This window comes from Mobula birostris, chromosome 1, assembly GCF_030028105.1.
Source record: "Mobula birostris isolate sMobBir1 chromosome 1, sMobBir1.hap1, whole genome shotgun sequence".
In the NCBI taxonomy this organism is placed as follows: domain Eukaryota; kingdom Metazoa; phylum Chordata; class Chondrichthyes; order Myliobatiformes; family Myliobatidae; genus Mobula; species Mobula birostris.
This window is the reverse complement of record NC_092370.1, coordinates 14,324,054-14,350,456: the sequence shown is the minus strand read 5'-3', so window position 1 is coordinate 14,350,456 and position 26,403 is coordinate 14,324,054. Positions and strand designations below refer to the sequence as shown.

The following is a 26,403-nucleotide window of genomic DNA, read 5'->3' as shown; positions in this document are numbered from 1 at the left end:
GAATCCTTGTGCAGGATTCCCTAAAGGTTAATTTGCAGGTTGAGCCAGTGGTGAGGAAGGCAAATGTGATTTTAGCATTTGTTTTGAAGAGGTCTAGAATACAACAGCAAGGAGGTAATGTTGGGGGGGTTTCTAAAGCACCGGTGAGGCCTCACTTGGAGCTTTGTGAACAGATCTGAGTCCTTTGTGTAAGAAAGGAGGTGCTGACATTGGAGAGGGTTCAAAGGAGGTTCAAGAAAATGATTCCCTGATTGAAAGGCTTATCATATGAGGAGCGTTTGATGTCTCTGGGCCTGAACTCACTGGAATTCAGAAGAATCTGATTGAAATCTATCAAATAGTGAACGGCCATGATAAGAGTGGATGTGGAGAGGATGGTGGGGAAGTTTAAGACCAGCGGTCACGGCCTCAGAATAGAGGGAGGCCATTTGGAATGGAGATGAGGGGGAATTTCGTTAGTCGGAGAGTGGTGAATCTGTGGCATTCATTGCCACAGGCAGCTGTGGAGACCAAATCATTGGATATATTTAAGGCAGAGGTCGATAGATTCTCAGTTTGTCAGGGCATGTAGGGATACGGGGAGAAGGCAGAAGAATGGGGCTGAGAGGCAAATGGGTCAGTCATGATAAAATGGTGGAGTAAACTCGATGGGCCAAATGGCCTAATTCTGCTCCTATACCTTGTGGTCTTAGGGTCTTTAAAAAAAAAGGGCCATCTTTTCCACATACCTATCTGTCCCTTCACTTCTTTGCTACTCTGCATCCCTGAGAGCAAGTGCTTGTGAGCATCTGTCTGGTAGATTCTTGTACGGCTCATTTGCTTTATGACATCCTCAGAACTTTTCACAGTCTGAGTTCACGTTCAATTTATTGTTGTTCACTTGTACACATGTGAACTGCAAAAGGAAGCAACAGCCCTCTAGACTGCGTTGAACAGCACAGCACACGTAACTCACACATATAGCACAGAAAATAATATTATCGCAAAATAAATCAACAATAAGTTGCATTTACCTCTCACGTTTAAAAAGTAAACAGTATAATGTTGCTGCGCTTGATAAGTTTGCTGATGACACAACAATTGTAGGCCGTATCTCGGGTAATGATGAGTTTGAGTACAGAGAGGAAATTAAGAACCTGGTGGCATGGTGCGAAGACAATAACCTATTCCTCAATGTCAGCAAGACGAAGGAATTGGTTGTTGACTTCAGAAGGAGTAGCGGACCGCACGACTCCATTTACATCGGTGGTGCGCAAGCGGAACAGGTCAAAAGCTTTAAGTTCCTCGGGGTCAATATCACAAATGACCTGACTTGGTCAAACCAAGCAGAGTCCACTGCCAATAAGGCCCACCATTGCTTTTACTTCCTGAGAAAACTAAAGAAATTTGGCCTGTCCCCTAAAACACTCACTAATTTTTATAGATGCACCGTAGAAAGCATTCTTCTAGGGTGCATCACAACCTGGTATGGAAGTTGTCCTATCCAAGACCGGAAGAAGATCGTGAACACGGCACAGCACATCACACAAACCAATCTCCCGTCCTTGGACTCACTTTACACCGCACGCTGTCGGAGCAGTGCTGCCAGGATAATCAAGGACACGACCCACCCAGCCAACACACCTTTCGTCCCTCTTCCCTCCGGGAGAAGGCTCAGGAGCTTGAAGACTCGTACGGCCAGATTTGGGAACAGCCTCTTTCCAACTGTGATAAGACTGCTGAATGGATCCTGACCCGGATCTGGGCCGTACCCTCCAAATATCCGGACCTGCCTCTCGGTTTTTTTTTTGCACTACCTTACTTTCCATTTTTCTATTTTCTATTTATTATTTATAATTTAAATGTTTAATATTTACTATCGACTTGTAACCCAGGGAGCGGGAAGCGCAGAATCAAATATTGCAGTGATGATTGTACGTTCTAGTATCAATTGTTTGGCGACAATAAAGTATAAAGTATATGGAATGAGACCTAGGTGGTGGCAGAGAGTTCAGTGGTCTTACAGCCCAGGGAAGAAGCTGTTTCCCATCCTAACAATTCTTGTCCTAATGTAACGGTACCTCCTACTTGATCGTAGGGAATCAAAGAAGTTGTTGGATGGATGGGAGGGATTATTGACAAATTATTAAGTTCAGTCAGTCTCGGTATGAGAACAAATACAGACTAGCATGAAATATTTAAAATAAATTTATTATTAAAGTACATATACATGGAAACATAGAAAACCTACAGCACAATACAGGCCCTTCGTCCCACAGAGTTGTGCCGAACATGTCCCTACCTTAGAAATTACTAGGCTTACTTATAGCCCTCTATTTTTCTAAGCTCCATGTACCTATACAAAAGTCTCTTCAAAGACTCTACCTTATCTGCCTCCACCACCGTTGCCGGCAGCCCATTCCACGCACTCACCACTCTGCGTTAAAAAACTTACCCCTGACATCTCCTCTGTACCTACTCCCCAGCACCTTAAACCTGTGCCCTCTTGTGGCAGCCATTTCAGCCCTGGGAAAAGCCTCTGACGATCCACACGATCAATGTCTCTCATCATCTTAAACACCTCTATCAGGTCACCTCTCATATGTCACCTGATACTACCTTGACATTCATTTTCTTGCAGTCTTTTACAGGAAAATAAAAAAATAGTTTATGGAAAAAGAACAAAACATATCATAGGGTGACAGTGTGGTGATATGTCTCTACCAGAGGAGGTATAAGGTACTCCTTCTCTCTGCTAGCCTGCAGGTCACTCTTGGGCAAGGTGGAGTACCTGCTTAGCCCTCCGGTTAGGGTCATGTGAAGCCGTTGAAGCAGGCGGTGGATGGTTGTATGAGCAGCTGGAGCATATCACAAGTCCTGGTTATGTGACCACTGACGCCAGGCAATCTCTGAAGAATATTGATAATGGTTGGGGTCACCTGTCTTGTAAGGACGCTGGTCAGAAGAAGGCGATGGCAAACCACCTCTGCAGAAAAAATTGCCAAGAACAATCGTCGTCATGGATAGAGACAGATGGGAGATGATTGATTGCCCACGTCATACGACATGACACACAATGATGATGATCATAACAAGCATCCAATGTGCAAAAGAGGACAATCATGTCAATGATAAGTAAATAAATTATATCAAGGACATAAGTTATTGAGTCCTAGAAAGTGAGTCCGCAGGTTGTGGAATCAGTTCACTGTTGACATGAATGAATTTATCTACACTGGATCAGGAGCCTGATAGTTGAGGAGTAATGGACGGAGGGAGGAGAAGATGGCGGCGCGACGTAGTGTGCGCGGCTGTTCTGAATGATATCGATATGTGTTAACTAGGGGGCCGTGCACAATCCTGATTTGATGGAGACAGCCATGGGAAGCACGGAGGAACACCTGGAGAAACTTCTGAAATGCCTGCTTCACTGCCGCTGCTACTGTGCGATCGAGAATCTCTGGAGACGAAGGCCCCAAATCCTCGGCTTTGTGTATCGCCTGTTGCCGGGGCCGGGGTCGAAGCGCTTGGCAGAGACGGTGCTCGGTGTCGGAGAGGTGGTCAGAGGCTCGGAGTTTTCGGACGGACTCGGACTGTGGTTGGATGCTTCCAGGATGCTGCATTGGCAAGTTGGCAGCGCTGGAGGTTCACCGTCTGTGTGAGATGATGGGACTTTCGAGAGACTTTGAGACTTTTACCGTGCCCAGTGCCCATTGCACTGTTGTAATTATATGTTATAATTATGCGGTTTTTGTCAGTTTTTCAGTCGGTTTGTCATGTGTTTCTGTGATATCATTCTGGAAAAACGTATCATTTCTTAATGCATGCATTACTAAATGACAATAAAAGAGGACTGCGTGTCCTCGAAATCTAATCCAATAACTGTACCTGAGCCATTTGCTGTCTAGAAGTGGAAGCAGCTTCACTCGTTGCTTTCAAAGGTAAATGGAATGACTGGCTCCTTAAATGAGGAAGTATTACATAGCTGTAGGAAAGGAACTTGGGATTGAGGGGATTGTTCTCGCAGAAAGCTGGTGTTGGCCTGTTTGCTTTTGTTCATTTTTGGTTATCAAAGTTCAAATTAAATTTTATTATCAGAGTACATGTATGTCACCACATATAACCCTGAGATTCATCTTTATGTGGGCATACTCAGCAAATCTGTAGAATAGTAACTATAACAGGATCAATGAAAGATCAACCAGCGTCCCCTTTTGTTCAGGAACCTGATGATTGTGAGATAGTAAATGTTCTTGAACCTGGTGGTGCGAGAACTGAGGCTTCTGTACCTTCTCCCTGAAGGCAGCAGTGAGAAAAGAGCGTGGTCTGGGTGGTGGGGCTCTCTGGGTGCTGCTTTCCTACAACAGCGTTTCGCGTTGATGCACAGTATATCACAGTATATGCACATTAGCAAATTTGCCGATGACACAAAGCTGGGTGGCAGTGTGAAATGTAAGGGGGATGTTATGAGAATGCAGGGTGACTTGGACAGGCCGGGTGAGTGGGCAGATGCATGGCAAATGCAGTTTAATGTGGATAAATGTGAGGTTGTCCACTTTGGTGGTAAGAACAGGAAGGCAGATTATTACCTAAATGGAGTCAAGTTAGGAAAAGGGGAAGCACAACGAGATCTAGGTGTTCTTGTACATCAGTCACTGAAAGCAAGCATGCAAGTACAGCAGGCAGTGAAGAAAGCTAATGGCTAAGGGGAATTGAGTATAAGAGCAAAGAGGTCCTTCTGCCGTTGTACAGGGCCCTGGTGAGACCACACCTGGAGTACTGTGTGCAGTTTTGGTCTCCAAATTTGAGGAAGGACATTCTTGCTATTGAGGGAGTGCAGTGTAGGTTCACAAGGTTAATTCCTGGGATGGCGGGACTGTCATATGTTGAAAGATTGGAGCAACTGGGCTTGTATACTCTGGAATTTAGAAGGCTGAGAGGGGATCTTATTGAAACATATAAGATTATTAAGGGATTGGACACGCTGGAGGCAGGAAGTATGTTCCTGCTGATGGGTGAGTCCAGAACCAGAGGCCACAGTTTAAGAATAAGGGGTAGGCCATTTAGAACGGAGTTGAGGAAAAACTTTTTTACCCAGAGAGTGGTGGATATATGGAATGCTCTGCCCTAGAAGGCTGTGGAGGCCAAGTCTCTGGATGCTTTCAAGAAAGAGATGGTTAGAGCTCTTAAAGATAGTGGAATCAAAGGATATGGGGATAAGGCAGGAACTGGATACTGATTGTGAATGATCAGCCATGATCACAGTGAATGGTGGTGCTGACTCGAAGGGCCGAATGGCCTACTCCTGCACCTATTGCCTATTACCATATTCATTAATGTAGTGCCTGTAGACAAGTTTTAATTTCTTTACTGAGTTATCATCTTTGGAAACGTTCGTGCCTTCTCACTTTTGAAAATCCTTTCTGATATTACTTTCAGAAAACTGACGTGTCGACAGAAAGAGTCATGGCGACACCCCCTGTCCCTGGTCCAGGGATGCCTGGAGCATTTTCTGCAACTCAGAGCCAGGCGGGACGTGAGGTTAATACAGCTTCTCTCTGTCGAATCGGCCAAGAGACGGTACAAGACATTGTTTCGAGAACGATGGAAATCTTCCAGCTTCTTCGAAATATGCAGGTCAGTCTCTGAGTAGCCTTTATATGGATCAAATTATTGATCGTAGGTGCTGTGACCGTCAGCATCGTGGAACATGTACAAAATATTCTTTAAAGGTTAGCTTTATTTGTCAAATGTACATTGAAACATACATTGAAATGCGCTGTTTGCGTCAATGATCGTCACCGCCCAAGATATGCTGGGACAGCCCATAATTGTCGTCAAGCTTCCGGCATCAACATAACATGCCCACAACTTCATTGGCTCTCCTCTATTATGTCCTGTTTAAGTTTAGAGAAAGTAAGAAGTCAGACTCCTTACAAACCGTGGCGGGAATTGAACCACAATCTTCCGATTGCTGGCTCTGTAAACAGCTACACCATCGTGCCACCCTGCTAAAATGCCCAAAAGCATGATTGATCAATAAATCAGTGGCATTTTATAGGTTTTTTTGTAAGCTAAATCAAATTTGATATGAAAACAAAAGAATAGAAACGGTGCTTATCATCTTTTAAAAGACTCGTGTGTTTTTCAGTTTTATTATTGCTGAAACACATTCGGTAATAAAAATGGGATTTTACAGTGCACTGAAGAAAGATCTTGGCCTGAAACGTCAACTGTTTATTCCTCTCCATAGATGCTACCAAACCTGATGAGTTCCTCCAGTGTTTTGTGTGTGTTACTCTAGTTCTCTGGTTCCCAACCTGGAGTCCACGACCCCCCGGTTAATGGTAAGGGTTCATGACATAAAACAGGTTGGGAACCCCTGGTCTAGATTTTCAGCATGTGCAGAATCTCCTGTGTTTGGGAATTTATGTTCTGTGGCAAATGAAGCTTGCTACTTACTTCTGGTTAATAGAACTGGTGTTTCGGGCAGAGATGAAGGTCCTTCATCTCTGGCGGTGTTCAGGGCTTCCTTCATCGTGTCAGAGCTTCCTCTTGCCACTCATGCAGGTCCCAGGCAGAGACTCAGGAATACCGTCGCACTCAGTTGTAGAAGGATTCTTCATTGCTTTTTCCGTAACAGTTTGGTTTTACCACTCAGTACAAATGAACCTTAGGATATAGAAACATAGAAAACCTACAGCACAATACAGGCCCTTCGACCCACAAAGTATTGCGGAAGATGTTGTCCCTACCTTAGAAGTTAATAGACTTCCCCATAGCCCTGTATTTCCCTAAGCTTCATGTACCTATCCAGAAGTCTCTTAAAAGTCCCTATCGTTTCCGCCTCCACCACCGTCGCTGGCAGCCCATTGCACACACTCACCACTCTCTGCATAAAAAACTTAACCCTGGCATCACCACTGTACCTACTCCCCAGCACCTTAAACCTCTGTCCTCTTGTGGCAACCATTTCAGCCCTGGGAAAAAGCCTCTGACTATTCACAAGATCAATGCCTTTCATCATCTTATACACCTCTATCAGGTCACCTCTCATCCTCCGTCGTTCCAAGGAGAAAAGGCTGAGTTCACTCAACCTATTCTCATAAGGCATGCTCCCCAATCCAGGCAACATCCTTGTAAATCTTCTCTGCACCCTTTCTATGGCTTCCACATCCTTCCCGTAGTGAGGCGACCAGAACTGAGCACAGTACTCCAAATGGGGTCTAACCATAGTCCTATATAGCTGCAACATTACCTCTCGGTTCCTAAATTCAATTCCACGATTAATGAAGGCCAATACACCATTTGCCTTCTTAACCACAATGTCAACCTGCGCAGCTGCTTTGGCGTACTATGGACTCAGACCCCAAGATCCCTCTGATCCTCCACACTGCCAAGAGTCTTACCATTAATACTATATTCTGCCATCATATTTGACCTACCAAAAAGAACCACTTCACACTTATCTGGGTTGAACTCCATCTACCTCTTCTCAGCCCAGTTTTGCATCCTGTCAATGTCCTGCTGTTACCTCTGACACCCCACAACACCTCTCATCATTTTATACACCTCTATCAGGTCACCTCTCATCCTTCGTCACTCCAAGGAGAATCCACAACACCTCCAACCTTTAAGTCATCAGCAAACTTACTAACCCATCCCTCCACTTCCTCATGCAGGTCATTTATAAAAATCACGAAGAGTAAGGGGTCCCAGAACAGATCCCTGAGGCACACCACTGGTCACTGACCTCCATGCAGAATATGACCCGTCTACAACCTTTGCCTTCTGTGGCCAAGCCAGTTCTGGATCCACAAAGCAATGTCCTCTTGGATCCCATGCCTCCTTACTTTCTCAATAAGCCTTGCATGGGATACCTTATCAGATGCCTTGCTGAAGTTGTTGCCAAGGTCTTCTTGTACATCAGTCACTGAAAGCAAGTATGCAGGTACAGCAGACAGTGAAGAAAGATAATGGAATGCTGGCCTTCATAACAAGGAGAATTGAGTATAAGAGCAAAGAGGTCCTTCTGCAGCTGTACAGGGCCCTGGTGAGACCACACCTGGAGTATTGTGTGCAGCTTTGGTCTCCAAATTTGAGGAAGGACATTCTAGCTATTGAGGGAGTGCAGCGTAGGTTCACGAGGTTAATTCCTGGGATGGCGGGACTGTCATATGTTGAAAGATTGGAGCGACTGGGCTTGTATACACTGGAATTTAGAAGGATGAGAGGGGATCTGATTGAAACATATAAGATCATTAAGGGATTGGACACACTGGAGGCAGGAAGCATGTTCCCGCTGATGGGTGAGTCCAGAACCAGAGGCCACAGTTTAAGAATAAGGGGTAGGTCATTTAGAACGGAGTTGAAGAGAAACTTTTTCATCCAGAGAGTGGTGGATATGTGGAATGCTCTGCCCCAGAAGGCTGTGGAGGCCAAGTCTCTGGATGCTTTCTTAAAGATAGCGGAATCAAAGGTTATGGGTATAAGGCAGGAACTGGATACTGATTGTGGATAATCAGCCATGATCACAGTGAATGGTGGTGCTGACTTGAAGGGCCAAATGGCCTACTCCTGCATCTATTGTCTATTGAAATCCATATACACTACATCTACTGCTCTTCCTTCATTAGTGTGTTTAGTCGCATCCTCAAAAAATTCAACCAGGCTCGTAAGGCACAACCTGCCTTTGACAAAGCCATGCTGACTTATTCCTAATCATATTATGCCTTTCCAAATGTTCATAAATCCTGCCTCTCAGGATCTTCTCCATCAACTTACCAAGCACCGAAGTAAGACTCACTGGTCTATAATTTCCTGGGCTATCTCTACTCCCTTTCTTGAATAAAGGAACAACATCTGCAATTCTCCGATTCTCCGGAACCTCTCCCGTTCCCATTGATGATTCAAAGATCATCGCCAGAGGCTCAGCAATCTCCTCCCTCGCCTCCCACAGTAGCCTGGGGTACACCTCATCGGGTCCTGGCGACTTATCTTACTTGATGCTTTCCAAAAGCTCCAGCACATCCTCTTTCTTAATATCTACATGCTCAAGCTTTTCAGTCCACTGCAAGTCTGCACTACAATCACCAAGATCCTTTTCCATAGTGAATACTGAAGTAAAGTATTCATTAAATACCTCTGCTACTCCTCCGGTTCCATACACACTTTCCCACTGCCACACTTGATAGATCCTGTACTTTCACGCCTTATCCTCTTGCTCTTCACATACTTGTGGAATGGGGGTTTCCTTAATCCTGCTCACCAAGGCCTTCTCATGGCCCCTTCTGGCTCTCCTAATTTCATTCTTAAACTCGTACCTTCTAGCCTTATAATCTTCTAGATCTCTATCATTACCTAGTTTTTTGAACCTTTCATAAGCTCTTCTTTTCTTCTTGACTAGATTTATAACAGCCTTTGTACACCATGGCTCCTCTACCCTACCATCCTTTCCCTGTCTCATTGGAATGTACCTATGCAGAACTCCACACAGATATCCCCTGAACATTTGTCACATTTCTTCCGTACTTTTCCATGAGAACATCTGTTCCAAATTTGTGCTTCTAATTTCCTGCCTGATAGCCTCATAATTCCCCTTACTCCAATTAAACACTTTTCTAACTTGTCTGTTCCTATCTCTTTCCAATGCTATCGTAAAGGAGATAGAATTATGATCACTATCTCCAAAGTGCTCTCCCACTGTGAGACCTGACACCTGACCATGTTCATTTCCCAATACCGTATCAAGTATTATACGATAAATCAAACTTGTGAAATGAATTTTGTTTTTAATTTGCGCACACAGTTATTAATGAGTTTAAAATTGGGTAACAGTGGATAAAAGTGAATTGATTGTGGAATGATTGATTTGTCCTTGCTACTGTGTCTGTAATATAAATCAAGTCAAGTTTGTTGTTATTTCACTATATACATGCAGAACGTCAAACGAGACGTTTCTCCGGACCGGGGCGTAAAGCACAGTAGTACACATCACACACATGTCACACACAGTAACTTAGGAAAGTAAGGATAAAATCTACAGATGAATTACACATAAATAAACAAATTAAAGTGCATAAATTAGATTTTGTAAGACACAGAACAGATTAACCAGTGACACTTCGAATGCAATGTACCAGGAAGTTCAGAAGCCTAATGGCCTGAGGGAAGAAGCTGTTTCCCATCCTGACCGTTCTTGTCTTTATGCACCGAAGTCTCTGCCTGATGGTAGAAAGTCAAAGAGGATGCTGGATGGATGGGTGGGATCTTTGATGATGTAAAAGGCCCTGCTGTGCTTCTGTTGCTGAGACAGTTCCACACTTTGTCTGGGTTCCTTTTAGACACGTTCAATTGAAGTAGAAGAGTTGATGACAGAGTAGCAGCAGAATTGTGCTGCACATTCTCATTTACAATCATAAATCAGACTCTTGAAGATATAGTTTTAATATTTCGTAATTACAAAGTCTTAGTGATTTTTGCTTCCATTGAAATGAGTAGTTTTTGGGATCTGAAGAAATTATCAAGGTTATGAAAGCACTTGGGATGATCATTGGCAGAGGATGATGTAGACAGGTTAGAAAATCTGTAACAGGGCTTTGGCTTGGAATTAGTACCAGAAGAATGATACAGATTCATTTATTTATCACATGTACTAGATATCAAAACATGCAGTAACATGCTGTTTGCATTAACAACCAACATATCCCAAGGCCAGTAAGTGCCATGCATTCAAAGTTCAAGTGCATTTATTATCAAAGTAGGTGTAAATTACAGGCAGCCGTAAAGTGAGAAACCCGGAAGAACCCAGTTTAAGAAAAGACCAGCGCCCAACGCGCAGGGAGAGACTGGGAGAAATCACAAATCACGCAAACAACAAAAGCAAGCAACGGCTCGAGGCCCGAAGCAGCTGGAGTAGGCCCACAGCCTCTTCTCAATTCATCACGTGGTGGGGCAAATCGCTGAGAAGCCTGCAGGTATGGAGCAAGCGGAGCAGTCTCACAGCCTCGGTGCCGCGGAGGGAGGAGCAGATGTGGCAGAAGAACGAGCAGAATTGGCCCAACCCTCGTCTCCGGTCCCGATGTGCTGCCTTTTCAGTCCATCTGGAACGGCCCCCGCACAGGAACCTAGGCACCGCCACGTCAATACCCTGCCGCCACATTCTGGCCTCTACTCGACCTTTCCAAATTGGCTTGGCGCTTAGATTGATCCAGCCTCGCTCAAGTTAAGGTGGATGCGCTCTGAAACTCTTCCGCTCTGACTCCTCTCCGATTTGTTCGGTCCAACTCCGATACCGTCTGGAACGGGCCTCGACCTTGCTCCGACCACTTCCGGTGCCATCTTAACATACCCACATTACTTGGCAGAGCAACACAGAATAGAGCAAGCAACAATAACAAAACAAGCCCCGTTCCTCCCACCCACCCTGACTTCTGGGTTTCCGATTGGCTTTTGGGTTTCAATTTCCAGTACCAAACCCCAGTCTCGCTGATGACAGGGCCCTGAATGCCAGGCTCGAATTCCGTGCTCGCCGACTCACTGACCCTTGTGCCTCTGTCTCACGGGGACATCTGACCCTGACACCTGGAATATCCAATCTGGAATATGCATCTCCAACAGGTCCCTGAACCGAAATTCCGTATCAGTGTGCGGTTGTTTCAAATGATCAGGCTGTACAATCAGATTGTCATCTTGCCATTCTATTTTAAGGGTGGTCAGTGAAGGAAATTGTATAAACTCAGAATGTCCAATATTGCTGCTGAAAACTTTGCTTTCCAAGGAAAGTGGTAATTGCATCCTTGCATGATAGGAGATTGCAGGTTTTTTCCTTGTAACTATTTTTTAATAAATATATCTGACAGGTTTTTCAAATATATCTTGACAGGTAAAATGCGTCAGACCAGGCAGCGGCAATATGTTCTCCGTTGCTTATCACTTAGAAGTGCTACTATACTATCAAAAAAAAGCAAATTGAACTTGCTTTCAAAATAAGATGAGTATCAGGGATTTAATGGAAATTGTAGTGGTAGAAAGTGATACAGTGGGAGACATTACACATTCTCACCTCTTGGCAATTTAGCAGTTTCTGGCATATGACCCCACTGCAGTACCTGCAGCCACGTTGCAAGTATTATGACACGCATGGGTCAGTGGAAGACAAACAGAACCAACCTCCGGCTGCATACTTGCTGATTGGCTTTACTGCAGACAGCCCTGCCCAATCTGCAGTGTGTGATTTGGGGGTGGATGTGCAGCGAGGATCAGTGGGCCATCCTGCAGGGTGTGAACATTGATTGGTGGTGGGGGGGGGAATGTTGAGGTCAAGTAGCAGCAGAGATAATGATTAACATGCCACACTCCCCCCACCCCCCCCCCACCATGCACACAGGCTAAAGCGAGGGCTTCTCAAACTTTTTTACACCATGGACCTCGACCATTAACCAAGGGGTGGTGAATTTGTAGAATTGGTTGCCACGTGCACCTGTGGAGGCCAGGTCATTGGATGTACTTAAGACAGAGATTCTTGATTGGACACGGTATCAAAGGTTATGGGAAGAAGGCTGGGAACTGGGATTGAGGAGGAGATATGACAAATGTACGGTTGTACATTTCAGAAGAAGAAATAATCGGGTAAGTTATTATTTAGATGGGGAGAAAATTCAAAAATCGGAAGTGCAAGGGGACTTGGGGGTCCTCGTGCAGGATGCCCTAAAGGTTAACCACCAAGTTGGATTGGCGGTAAGGAAAGCGAATGCTATGTTGGCATTCATTTCAAGAAAAATACTGTATAAGAGTAAGGAGGTGTGATGAGGCTCTATGAGACCTCATTTGGAATACTGTGTGCAGTTTTGGGCCTCCTATCTTAGAAAGGATGTACTGATGTTGGAGAGAGTTCAGAGAAGATTTACGAGGATGATTCCTGGAATGCAGGGGCTAACATATGAGGAGTATTTGTCGGCTCTTGGATTGTATTCATTAGAGTATAGAAGAATGAGAGGGGATCTCATAGAAACATTTCGAATGTTGAAAGGGTTGGACAGAGTAGATGTGGAAAGGTTGTTTCCCTTGGTGGGTGAGTCCAGGACAAGAGGCCATAGTCTTAGAATTAGAGGGTACCCAGTTAAAACAGAGATGAGGAGAAATTTTTTTAGCCAGAGGGTCGTGGATTTGTGGGATTTGTTGCCACGTATGGCTGTGGAGGCCCGATTATTGAGGGTGTTTAAGGAGGAGATTGACAGCTATCTAATTAGTCAGGGTATCAAGGGATATGGGGAAAAAGCAGGAAATTGGAACTAGATAGGTGAATTGTTTAGCTCATAGGGGAGCTGCAGAGCAGACTCAATGGGCTGAATGGCCTACTTCTGCTCCTTTGTCTTGTCTTGTGATAACGATTGAACCTTCCTAACTAACCTTCCGTGTGGAACCTTGTCAAAGGCCTTACTGAAGCCCATATAGACAACATCCACTGTTTTATCCTCGTCAACTTTCTTAGTAACCTCATCAAAAAATTCAATAAGATTTGTCAAACATGACCCTCCACGCACAAATCCATGTTGACTGTTCCTAATCAGACCCTGTCTATCCAGAGCTTCCAGCAGAAGTGGTTGAGGCAGGTTCGATGTTGTCATTTATAGTTAAATTGGATAGATATATGGACAGGAAAGGAATGGAGTGTTATGGGCTGAGTGCAGGTCGGTGGGAATAGGATAGGGTAAGAGTTCGGCACGGACTAGAAGGGCCGAGATGGCCTGTTTCTGTGCTGTAATTGTTATATGGTTATAGAAAAAAAAGGATCAGCTATGTTTGAATGGCGGAGCAGACTCGATGGGCCAGATGGCCTAATTCTGCTCCTATGTCTTATGGTCTTATGGTCCATGGATCTCAGTTTGAGAATCCCTGAGCTAAACCACTTTGCTGCTTCATTTGCATCATTACCCTATTTTTCCATCATTTCACTCAGGGTTCCAATGAAATTACATATATTCATTTCTTTTTTATTAATGTAATTTAGTAATATTTCATTAAAACGGTAAAATTAATCACGGTCCATTCAGAAACTCCTGTATCCCTTCTGTTCTTCCTTTTCACTTGTGGCCCCTATGAAATCTGACATGGCCCCCTAGAAGGCCACGTGGCCTATGCTGAGGATCCTGATCCTGATCCTGGAACCTGGTGCAAGTTTCAGTATCAGAACTAGGTTTATTGCCACTGACAAATGTTGTAAAATTTGTTGCAGTACAACCCAGTACCTAAAAATTACTATGAACCATAATGAGGATGTATTAAAAATAAATAAGTGGTTTGGAAAGGGAGGACAATAGTGAGGTCGTGTTCATGGACCATTCAGAAGTCTGATGGCAGAGGGGAAGAAGTTGTTCCTAAATCGTTGAGTGTGTGTCTTCAGGCTCCTGAACCTCCCCACTGATGGTAGCAATGGTGAGAGGGCATGTCTCGGGTGATGGGGTCCGTAATGATGGATGCTGCCTTTTTGAGGCATCGCATTTTGAAGGTGTCCTGTATGTTGGGGAGGCTGACCCATGATGGAGCTGACTGAGTTTGCAACTTCCTGCAGCGTTTTCTGATTCTGGGCCTTGCTGCCTTCCTACCCAGACGGTGATGCAACCAGTCAGAAGGTTCTCCTTGGCACGTCCATAGAAACTTCCTGGAGTCCTTGGTGACGCTTCAGCATCCACTGATTTTTGTGACATCAGATTTGCTCGTTTTGCCATCTACCTTCTCATCCAAGCCATAAGACCATAAGACAAAGGAGCGGATGTTGGCCATTCAGCCCATCAAGTCTGCTCCACCATTTTATGTTCTGTAAGCACAAAGAAAGTCTACAGATGCTGGAAACCCAGAACAACACACACAAAATGCTGGAGGAACTCGGCAGGTCAGAATTGAAATCGGGTTTAGTATCACAAGCATGTGTCGTGAAATGTGCTAAATAGTTAAAAATAGTGCAAAAACAAAAATAATTAAAAAGTGAGGTAGCGTTCATGGGTTCAATGTCCATTTTGAAATTGGATGGCAGAACGGAAGAATTTATTCCTGAATCATTGAGTGTGTGCCTTTAGGCTTTTGTACCTCCTTCCTGATGGTAACAATGAGAAGAGGGCATATCCTGGGTGATGGGGGTCTTTAATAACGGACGCCGCCTTTCTGAGGCACTGCTCCTTGAAGATGTCTTGGATATTACAGAGGCTAGTACCCATGATGGAGCTGACTAATTTTACAACTTTCTGTAGCTTCTTTCAGTCCTGTGCAGTAGCAACCCCGCCCCCCCCCCCCCCCCCCATACCAGACAGTGATGCAGCCAGACAGAATGCTCTCTGTGGTACATTTGTAGATATTTTCAAGTGTTTTAGCTGACAGACCAAATCTCCCCAAACTCCGAATGAAATATAGCATTTGTCTTGCCTTCTTTAAAGCTGCATCGATATGTTGGGCCCAGGTTAGATCTACAGAGGTATTGACAGGAACTTGCAATAGCCACACAGTCATGGGAATAGAGAGAGTAGAGCAGTGGGCCAAGCACACAACCCTGAGATGCTGAGATGTGCCAGTGTTGATTGTCATCAAGGTAGAGATGTTATTACCAATCTGCACAGGTTGTGGTCTTCAGCTTAGGAAGTCAATGATCCAGTTGCAGAGGGAGGTATAGAGGACCAGGTTCTGTAGCTTTTTGATCAGGACTGCAGGAACGATGGTGTTAAACGCTGAGCTATAGTCAATGAACATCATTCTGACATGGGTATTTGAATTATGATTATGAAGACACGTAGTCCTCTTTTATTGTCAATTAGTAATGCATGGATTAAGAAATGATACATTATTTCCTCCGGTGTGATATCACAAAACACAGGACAAATCAAGACTGAAAAGACTGACAAAACCACATACTTATAACATATAGTTACAACAGTGCAACAATATCATAACTTGATGAAGAAGTCCGTGAGCACAGTAAAGTTCAAAGTTTCTCAAATGTCCCACATCTCACGCAGACAGGAGAAGGAAGAAAAACTCTCCCTGCCATGCCAACCACAGTCCGACTCTGAGTCATCTGGAAACTTTGAGCTCTGATCAGCTCTCCGACACTGAGTACTGAGCGCCATCTCTGTCCGAGCGATTCGACCTCCTTCTCAGTCGCCAAAAGCAGGCAAGGCCGGGGATTTTGAGGCCTACCCTCCGAAAGATTCCCGACCATGCAGTAGCGACAGCAGTGAACGGGCGTTTCAGAAATTTCTCCAGATGTTCCTCTGTGCTTTCACGTCCATTCTCCATCAAATCAGAATTGTCCACAGCCCCTATTTAACAGATACGATATCATTTTTCACTGGAGGACTGAGCACACGCAGGCACGCCGCCATCTTCTCCTCTCGCCTGGTCCAGGTGATTAAGGACATTTGGAGAGCAAATAAGATCGCATCTCCTGTAGATCTATTGAGGCGATAGGCAAATTGCAGTGGGTCCAGATCCTTGCTGAGTCAGGAGTGGATTCTGGCCATGACCAACCTCTCATAGCATTTCATCACCGTAGATATGAGTGCTACTGGATGATAGTCGATAAGGCAGCTCACACTACTCTTTTTGGGCACTAGTATAACTGTTGCCCCTTTGAGGCAGGTGGGAACTTCCGACTGTAGCAGTGAGAGATTGAAAATGCCTTTGAATTACACCTGCCAGTTCTTTGCACAGGTATTCAAAGCCTCACCAGGTACTCTATTGGGGCCTGATGCCTTGCAAGGGTTCACCCTCCTGAAAGACAGCCTAACGTCGGACTTCGAGACAGAGATCACAGAGTCACCGGGATCCTCACAGCTGTAGTTATATTCTCCCTTTCAAAGGAAGCATAGAAGGCATTGAGCTCATCTGGTAGTGAAGCGTCACTGCCATTCATGCTATTGGGTTTTGCTTTGTAGGAAATAATGTCTTGCAAACCCTGCCAGAGCTGATGTACATCTGATATCGCCTCCAACCTCGCTTGGAGTTGCCTCTTTGCTCTCGAAATAGCCACCTGCAAGTCATACCTGGTTTTCTTGTACCGACCTGAGTTGCCAGATTTATATGGCACAGATCTAGCCCTCAGCAGATGTCATACCTCCTGGTTCATCCACGGCTTTTGGTTTGGAAATGCTCAAGTTTTTGGAGACACACACTCATCCACTCAGGTTTAAATGAAGTCAGTAACAACTGCAGCATACTCATCCAGATTCGAGGACGAATCCCTGAATACAGTCCAGTCCACTGATTCAAAGCAGTCCTGTAGGCGCTCCTGTGCTTCCCTTGTCCATACCTTCTTGGTCCTCACTGTTGGTGCTGCAGTCTTCAGTCTCTGCCGATACTCAGGGAGTAGAAGTACAGCCAGGTGATCAGACTTCCCGAAGTGAGGACGTAGAATAGCACAGTAGGCATTCTTGATGGTGATGTAACAGTGGTCCAGTGTGTTGTTTCCTCTGGTGCTACAAGTGATTTGTTGATGATAATTATTTCATGGCTTTTTCTATCTGGCCTGGTTAAAATCCCCCAAAATGATGGGGAAGGCATCACGAGGTGCTGCTTCATGTCTGTTGTTCCCATTGCTCAGATTGTCTAGAGCCTGTTTGAGGGAATGTACACTGCTACCAAAATGATCACTGAAATCTCCCGCAGCAGGAAAAATGGATAATACTTCATTGTAAGGTACTCCAGGTCTGGACAGCGATATTGGGAAGTCGCTGACACATTTGTGCACTGAGGGGTGTTGATCATGAGGCACATACCTCCACCTCTGCTTTTGGGAGACTTAACAGTCCAATCCTGACTGTGTACAGTGAACCCGTCAATCTGAATTGCTGCATCTGGTATAGAAAGGGTTAACCAGGATTCCGTGAAACAATGGACGCAGGTGGTCCTAATGTCCCTCTGATACAGCACCCTAGCTCTGAGGTCAATGATTTTAATTACCCGAGACTGTATGTTTGCCAGCAAGATTGGGAGTCGAAAACTTTTTTTTTTAAACGCTCTGGTAACCCTGAGTGACAGCCTCATTTCCGCCAAGGTCTCCTTACGAGAATAGTACGGTCACACTTGGCATTACTTCTGTCGGTTTTAAGCAGCGATAGATTGTTCAATCTCATTAAAACATCTTTATTAACTGTATGGACTTTGGATACCGTTGTGGTTCTCAGCAGTAGCGGGCTGAAACGGGAATATTTAATCGTGTCCGTTGAGCTGCACTGCCACGAATTTGTCCATGAAGATGCTCAGAAGTCAGGCAGCATCTATGGAAATGAATAAACAGTCGAAGTTCTCAGCCCAAAACATTCTTCAGAACTGGAAAGGAAGTGGGAAGACGCCAGGAAAAATAGGTGTGGGGAAGGGAAGGATGTTAGCTGAAAGGTGATAGGTGAAGCCAGGTGGGTGGGAAAGATAAAGGGCTGGAGAAGAAGGAATCTGATCGGAGAGGAGAGTGGACCTTCAGAGAAAGGGAAGGAGGAAGGGAACAAGGAGGAGGTGAGAGGTAGGTGAGAAGAGGTAAAGAGGCAGAGTGGGGAATAGAAGAAGAGGGGAGGGGGAGATAATTTTTTTCAAAGGAAGGAGAAATCAATGTTCATGCCATCAGATTGGAGGCTACCCAGTGGAATATAAGGTGTTGCTCCTCCACCCTGATGGTGGCCTCATCTTGGCACAAGAGGACTGGCATGTCAGAATGGGAATCAGGATTAAAAAGTTTGGCCACCAGGAAGTTCCGCTTTTGCCGGAGTTGCCCGACGAAGCAGTCCCCCAATTTATACTGTATATGACAAAACAACATGATACCCTGCACTGCTCCCTGAGGCACACCACTGGTCATAACTCCCCATCTCCATCCTCTTACTCCTTCCACAAAACCAATTTCGTTCCCAATTGCCTAGATCACCCTGGATCCTCTGTGATCTCATCTTTTGCCGTGCGGAGCCTATCAAAAGCCCCGCTAACATCCGTGTCATATCCTACTTCCCTACCCTTGTCCATCTGAGTCACCGCTTCAAAGAAATTAAACTTGTGCCCATGCATTGTTTTTTATTCATTATTTAAATGTGCGAATTTATAAACTGTCCTCTTTTATGCCAAGCTATGGACAGTTGTATCTCCAGATTAATTTTACAAGAATGTTTTATATGGTACAGTCCTATAGCTGACGGGATTGGGGCAGGGATTGAGTGAGATATAAAAGGGAGACACGGTAGCATAGTGGTTAGCACAACGCCTTACAGTGCAGATGACCCAGGTTCAAATCCTGCCACCGTCTGCAAGGAATTTGTACGTTCTCCCCACCCCCCAACCGTGTGTTTTTTCCCCAGGTGCTCCAGTGTACTCCCACACTGATAGGTAATGGTAGGTTAATTAGTCAGTGTAAATTGACTTGTGAGTAGGCAAAGGTTAGAACGGGGTTGCTAGGCAGCACGGCTTGATGGGCCAGGAGGGTCTATTCCATGCTGTATCTCAATAAATAAATAAATATTTTTAAACACGAGAAAGCCGGCGGCTGCTGGAAATCCAAAGCAACACACACGAAATGCTGGAGGAGCTCAGCAGGTCAGGCAGCATCTCTGGAAATGAATAAAAACAGTCAACTTTTCAGCCCAAGTCCCTTCATCCGGACTGCATGAGATAATTCTTGTGTAGTTTTAGTCCTAGACACTAGGGTGTGTTAAACAACAGCTTAAAATGTACAGCATTTGCAAGGAATTGCTGGTAGTTCTCAGTCGATGTGTCAAGGCCTTGTGGATCTTGTTGATAATTCCCAGCATGTTTGCAGTGCAATCTACACTCTGATTCTTCATGAGATTTGATTTGAAACAGGTTCCTCAAGCTCAGTAATTTGATTGAGGATTGCGTGGGCTCTGGGAAGACGGAAAATTGGATTTCTTTAAAATTTATTTCTAGTTTGTTTTAAATCACAAGTTCTTACATGTTTCACCTTTCAAATGTAATTGTCATTTTTATATCTGTTAAATATATGTGAATATCAGATTCATTCTGTAAAATTTGGATGTGATTTTAAAAAACAGAAAATTTGGGGCAGTGCTTGCAAAGGCTTTAAAGATTAGTTTTATTTGTCACATGTACATCAAAGCATACAGTAAAAGGCATCGTTTGCGTCAATGACCAACACTGCCCAGAGATGTGCAAGTGTTGCCTTGCCATCCCTACACTGGCAACATAGTGTGCTCACAACTTATTAACCCTTAATAACCTGTGCCTGTTTTGGACTGTGGGAGGAAACCAGAGCACCCGGTGGAAACCCCAGCTGTCAAGGGGAGAACGTAATAACTACAAACCGTATCAACATATTCACTCCCCCTTGGGAGGTTTCATGTTATATTGTTTTACAACACTGAATCACAGTGGATTTAGTCTTGGCTTTTTTGACACTAATGAACAGAAAATACTCTTGTGTCAAAATGAAAATAAATCTCTACAAGTTGGTCTAAAATTATTATAATTATTAAACACAAAATAATTGATTGCATAATTACTCCCCCCACCCCCCCCCGCCAAGTCAGTAGATGCACCTTTGGCAGCAATTACAGCCTTGACTCTGTGTGGATAGGTCTCTATCAGCTGTGCACATCTGGACAGTGCAGTTTTCCCCATTCTTCTTTACAAAACCGCTTAAGTTCTGTCAGTTTGCATGGGGATTGTGAATGAACAGCCCTTTTCAAGTCCAGCCACGAATTGACTCTGACTTGACCACTCCAGGATATTAACTTTGTTGTTTTTAAGCCATTCCTGAGTAGCTTAGGCTTTACACTTGGGGTCATTGTCTTGCTGGAAAACAAATCTTCTCCCAAGTCACAGTTCTCTTGGAGACTGCATCTGGTTTTCCTCATGGATTCTCCTGTATTTTGCTGCATTCATTTTACCCTCTACTTTCACAAGCCTTCCAGGGCCTGTTGCAGTGAAGTATCCCCACAGCATGATGCAGCCACCACCATGCTTCACGGTAGGGATGGTGTGTTTTTGATCATGTGCAGTATTTAGTTTGCGCCAAACATAGCATTCAAACTGATGGCGAAAAAGCTCAATTTTGGTTTCATCAGACCATAGAACCTTCGTCCAGCTGACAACAGAGTCTCCCACATGTCTCCTAGCAAAATCTAGCTAAGATTTCATGAGATTTTTTTTCCAACAGTAGCTTTCTCTTTATAACTCTTCCATAAAGCTGCAACTGATGAAACGCCCAGGCAACAGTTCTGTGCGCAGTCTCTCTCTTCTCAGCCACTGAATCTTGTAACGTCATAAGATATAGGAGCAGAATGAGGCCATTCAGCCCATCGAGTCTGCTGCGCCATTCCATCATGGCTGATCTCGGATCCCACTCAACCCCATACACCTACCTTGCCATACCCTTTGATGCCCTGACCGATCAGGAAATGATCAACTTCCGCCTTAACTATACTGATGGACTTGGCCTCCACTGCAGTCTGTAGAGCATTCCACAGATTCACCATTCTCTGGCTAAAAAAATACCTCCTTACCCCTATTCTAAAGGGTCACCCTTCAATTTTGAGGCTGTGCCCCCTAGCTATTGAATTGAATTTTTATCCCTGACATCCTTCACAGACATGCGGAGTAAAAATCTTTATGCTGCATCTCCGTCTAAATGTACAATGTGCAATCATAGTAATTTATAATAAATAGAACAGGCAATGTAATATGGAGTACACTCAAATCAGCTTGAGTTCATCAGTCTTGATAGCCTGCTGGAAGAAGCTGTCCCAAAGCCTGTTGGTCCTGGCTTTTATGCTGCAGTACTGTTTTCTGGATGGTAGCAGCTGGAATAGGTTGTCATTGGGGTGACTCGGGTCCCCAATGATCCTACAGGCCCTTTTTACACACCTGTCTTTGTAAATGTCCTGAATCATGGGCAGTTCACAACTACAGATGCACTGGGCTGTCCACACCACTCTCTGCAGAGTCCTGCGATTAAGGGAGGTACAGTTCCCATACCAGGGAGTGATGCAGCCAGTCAGGATGCTCTCAATTGTGCCCCTGTAGAAAGTTTTTAGGATTTGGGGGCCCATACCAAACTTCCTCAACCGTCTGAGGTGAAGGAGGCGCTGTTGTGCCTTTTCCACCACCCAGCTGGTGTGTACAGACCACGTGAGGTCTGATACCCCCACCATAGGAAACATCCTCTCTTGCAGAGTTGTCAGAGGTTTCCTGGGGCCTCCCGCACTAAACGCTTGCACGGTCACTCAGTTTTTGAGGACGGCCTGCTCTAGGCAGATTTACAGCTGTGCCATGTTCTTTCCATTTCTCAATGATTGAACTGTATTCCAGGGGATATTCAGTGACTTGGAAATTTTCTTGTACCCATCTCCTGACTTGTGCTGTTTGCAGAGTTGCTTGGAGTGTTCTTTTGTCTTCCTGGTGTACTGACTCACCAGCAGTTGGGCCTTTATAGATACAGATGTATTTTTACTACAATCAATTGAAACACCTTGACTGCATACTGGTCTCCAGAAACAGATCTCCACTTAACTGAATATGTGACTTCTAAAACCAATTGACTGCGCCAGTGATAGAAACATAGAAAACCTACAGCACAATACAGGCCCTTCGGCCCACAAAGTTGTGCCGAACATGTCCCTACCTTAGAAATTACTAGGCTTACCTATAGCCCTCTATTTTTCTAAGCTCCATGTACCTGTCCGAAAGTCTCTTAAAAGACCCTATCACATCCGCCTCCACCACCGTCGCCGGCAGCCCATTCCACACACTCACCACTCTCTGAGTAAAAAAAAACAAACAAACAAACAACTTACCCCTGACATCTCCTCTGTATCTGCTCCCCAGCATCTTAAACCTGTGTCCTCGTGTGGCAATCATTTCAGCCCTGGAAAAAAGCCTCTGACTATCCACACGATCAATGCCTCTCATCATCTTATACACCTCTATCAGGTCACCTCTCATCCTCCGACGCTCCGAGGAGAAAAGGCCGAGTTCACTCAACCTGTTTTCATAAGGCATGCTCCCCAATCCAGACAACATCCTTGTAAATCTCTTGATGATTTGGTGTGTCTTAACAGGGGTGAATGCTTATGCAATCAATTATTTTGTGTTTTATATTTGTAATTAATTTAGATCACTTTGCAGAGATCTGTTTTCGTTTGACATGAGAGTTTTTTCTGTTAATCTGTGTCAAAAAAGGTAAATCCACTATGATTCAATGTTGTAAAACAATAAAACATGTAAACTTTAAAGGGGGGGGTAAATACTTTTTATGGGCACTATACTTACAGACAACAGCTAGAATTGAGCCTCGATATGAGTTCTGAATCAAAATCACAAATTAAAACATCAAATACATTAACATGTTGGATGACCTGTCCGGGGCCCAGCACATGGATGTAATCACAAGAAAGGTGCCACAGTGTCTCGTCTTTACTTAGGAACTTGAGGGGGTTTGTCTTGTAAATGAACACTCTAGCACAGTAGTGCACAGTGAAAGTAACCTCGTGGTCTGGCATGGCAATTCAAATGCATGGGAGAGTAAGAACCTCCGCCCAGTACATCATGGTAGTGTCTACAGAAGACGTTAACTCATAAAGGCAACATCAGTCATCGAGGTTCCTTACCACTGGGCCCACAGTAGTGAGTACAGAAGTCTGAAGTCCCACACCATCAGGTTCAAAGATTCAGTTCTTCAACCAACTGGGAAAGTCCCTAATTATTAGAGCCACAGAAAAGTACAGCACGGAAACAGGCCCTTTGGCCCATCTGGTCCATTCAAAACCATTTAAACTTCCTACTCCCATTGACTTGCACTGGGACCATAGCCCTCCAAACCCCTACCAACCACCCAGCCAACCTCAGCGGATAAAGCCTGTTTCCATTTACCCTATCTATACCCCTTATAATTTTGTATATCTCAAATTTCCTCTCAATCTGCTATGTTCCAAGGAATAAAGTCCAAACCTATTCAATCTTCCTTGTAATTTGGGTCCAATCTGCTAGTTGAATTTGCAGATGATAGTATACTGATTGGCCTTATCTCAATAACGAGGTGACCTACGGTGAAGAAATCATCACCCTGACACTGTGGTGGCAAGCAAACAACCTCTCCCTCAATGTTATAGAAACAAAGGAGCTGATTGTGGACTACTGGAAGAATTGAGACAAGCTCACACCTATTGACATCAATGGATCCGGGGTTGAGTGGGTGAACAGCTTTAAGTTCTTCGGCATACACATCACAGAGGACCTCATTTGGTCTGTAAGTACTGGCTGTGTGGTGAAAAAGCACAACAATGCTTCTTTCACCTCAGACGGTCGAAGAAGTTCAGCACGAGCCCCCAAATCCTAAAGACTTTCTACAGGGGCACAGTTGAGAGCATCTTGACTGGCTGTATCAGGGCCTCGTATGGGAACTGTACTTCCCTCAACTGCAGGATTCTGCAGAGAGTGGTGCGGACAGCCCAGCACATATGTGAATGTGAACTTCCTACTATTCAGAACACTTACAGTGACAAGTGTGTAACAAGGGCCCGAAGGATCATTGGGGGCCTGAGTCACCCCAACCACAAACTGCTCTAGCTGGGAAACGGTGCCGCAGCATAAAAGCCAGTACCATCAGGCGCCGGGACAGCTTCTTCCACCAGGCCATCAGACTGATTAATTCACACTGATATAATTGTATTTCTAAGCTATATTGACTGTTCTGTTGTATATCTTATTGTACATACCGTTGGTTACAAATTACTATAATTTGCACATTGCACATTCAGATGGAGACTTAACCTGTAGATTTTGGCTCATGTATGTGAAGGATGTAAGAAATAAAGTCAATTCAATTCCTCAAGTTCCAACAGCGTCTTTGGAAATTTTCTCTGCACTCTTTCAACCTTATTTACATCTTTCCTGTAGATAGGTGACTAAAACTGCAAACAATACTCCAAATTGGGACGGCCAGCGTCTTAAACAACTTCAACATCTCCTGTACTCAATACATTTAGTTATGAAGACCAATGTTTTGATAAATGGCTCCATTTACTGTTTGAGAATGTAGTCCCTGCATTGTGGTAGTTCTTCTAAAGGTATTTTAATTTATTGCTATTTTATTAATTGATACAGCAGTGTAGTGGCTAACGTAACAATATTATGGAGCCAGCCGCCCAGGTTCTATTCCTACTGCAAAGTTATGAAGGGTATAGATAGCGTCAGTACAAGCAGGGTTTTTCCACTGAGGTTGGGTGGGATGACAACTGGAGGTCATGGGTTAAGGGTGAAAGGTGAAAATTTTAAGAACATGAGGCGAAACTTCTTCACTCAGAGGGTGGTGAGAGTGTGGAATGAGCTGCCAGTGCAAGTGGTGCATGCGAGCTCAATTTGGACATTTAAGAAAAGTTTAGATAGGTACATGGATGGGAGGGCTACGGTCCTGGTGCAGGTCGATGGGAGTAGGCAGTTTAAATGGTTTCGGCATGGACTAGATGGGCCGAATGGCCTGTTTCTGTGCTGTACTTTTCTATGATTCTGTGCTGTCTGTGCGTTTTTCCCGTGAATGTGTTTGCGTTTCAGGTGCTTTGGTTTCCTCCCTCATTCCAGAGTCGTACGGGTTTGTCGGTTAATTGGTCATGGGTGTAATTGAACAGCTCAGGCTCATTGGGACGGAAGGACAGAAGGGCCTTTTGCTGTTCTCTAAATAAAATAAACTTGTTAGTGCAACTCTAACTGTTCTACTGAAATTGACCTAGTAAATACTGTTTATAAGATATGCAGAAATGGCTCTGAAATTCTCTCACTTTCTTGCCCTGCAATTGAATGGGACCAGAGCTAGAGGTCAGGGGTTCAGGGTGAAAGGTGAAGAACCTGAGGTGCAGCTTCACTCAGAGGGTGGTGAGGGTGTGGAATGAGCTGCCAGTGGGAGTGATGGATGCAACATTTAAGAAAGGTTTGGATAGGGACGTGGATGGGAGGGGGTTGAATGGATATGGTCAGTGGTGATAGGTAGATCAGTTCAGTGATGGGCCAAAGGGCCTGTGCCGTAGTACTCTGACTCTATTTGTGGTGAGTAGGTGCCATGTTCTAGGTTCTCTCTAGCCAAGTCAACAGGCCTGCAATGAAACTAGAAGCAAGCTATTCCTTTTGTCTCCTATATGTCTCATACTTTTGAAGGGTGAAAAAAGACTTTCCAGAATCTTTTGACCTCAGACCTGCTACTAGTGCTGTGGCACGGCATTGACTCCCATGTGTCCGGACTGCTTCTGCATTTGTGTACCTTCCGTTGGAGTGGCCGAATCCAGAAGCTGATAATTGACGCGGAGGCACCAAATTATGAGATCTAGCGTTGGAGGTTACTCGGAGCGTAGCGCTGCCATAGCTCGGAGCATTCCGGAACTCTGCCGTTGCCTGTGGAGGAGTCTGTGCACGAGTCCCCGTGGAATATGT

The 26,403-nt window shown here is 44.6% G+C and overlaps 1 protein-coding gene across 4 annotated transcripts in view; it reads left to right on the top strand.

Moving 5' to 3' along the window:
• The window catches only part of LOC140195036 (mediator of RNA polymerase II transcription subunit 30-like), a 137,899-nt gene that overhangs the window by 30,064 nt on the left and 81,432 nt on the right, over nt 1-26,403 (top strand). For all 4 annotated transcript variants that reach the window (XR_011885345.1, XM_072252642.1, XM_072252651.1 and 1 more), the window contains exon 2: nt 5,419-5,616. Coding sequence is in view for 3 of the 4 variants with exons in the window: in XM_072252642.1 (XP_072108743.1) it covers nt 5,446-5,616 (171 nt within the window). In the remaining variant the exon portion in view is untranslated. The remainder of the gene's footprint in view (nt 1-5,418; nt 5,617-26,403) is intronic.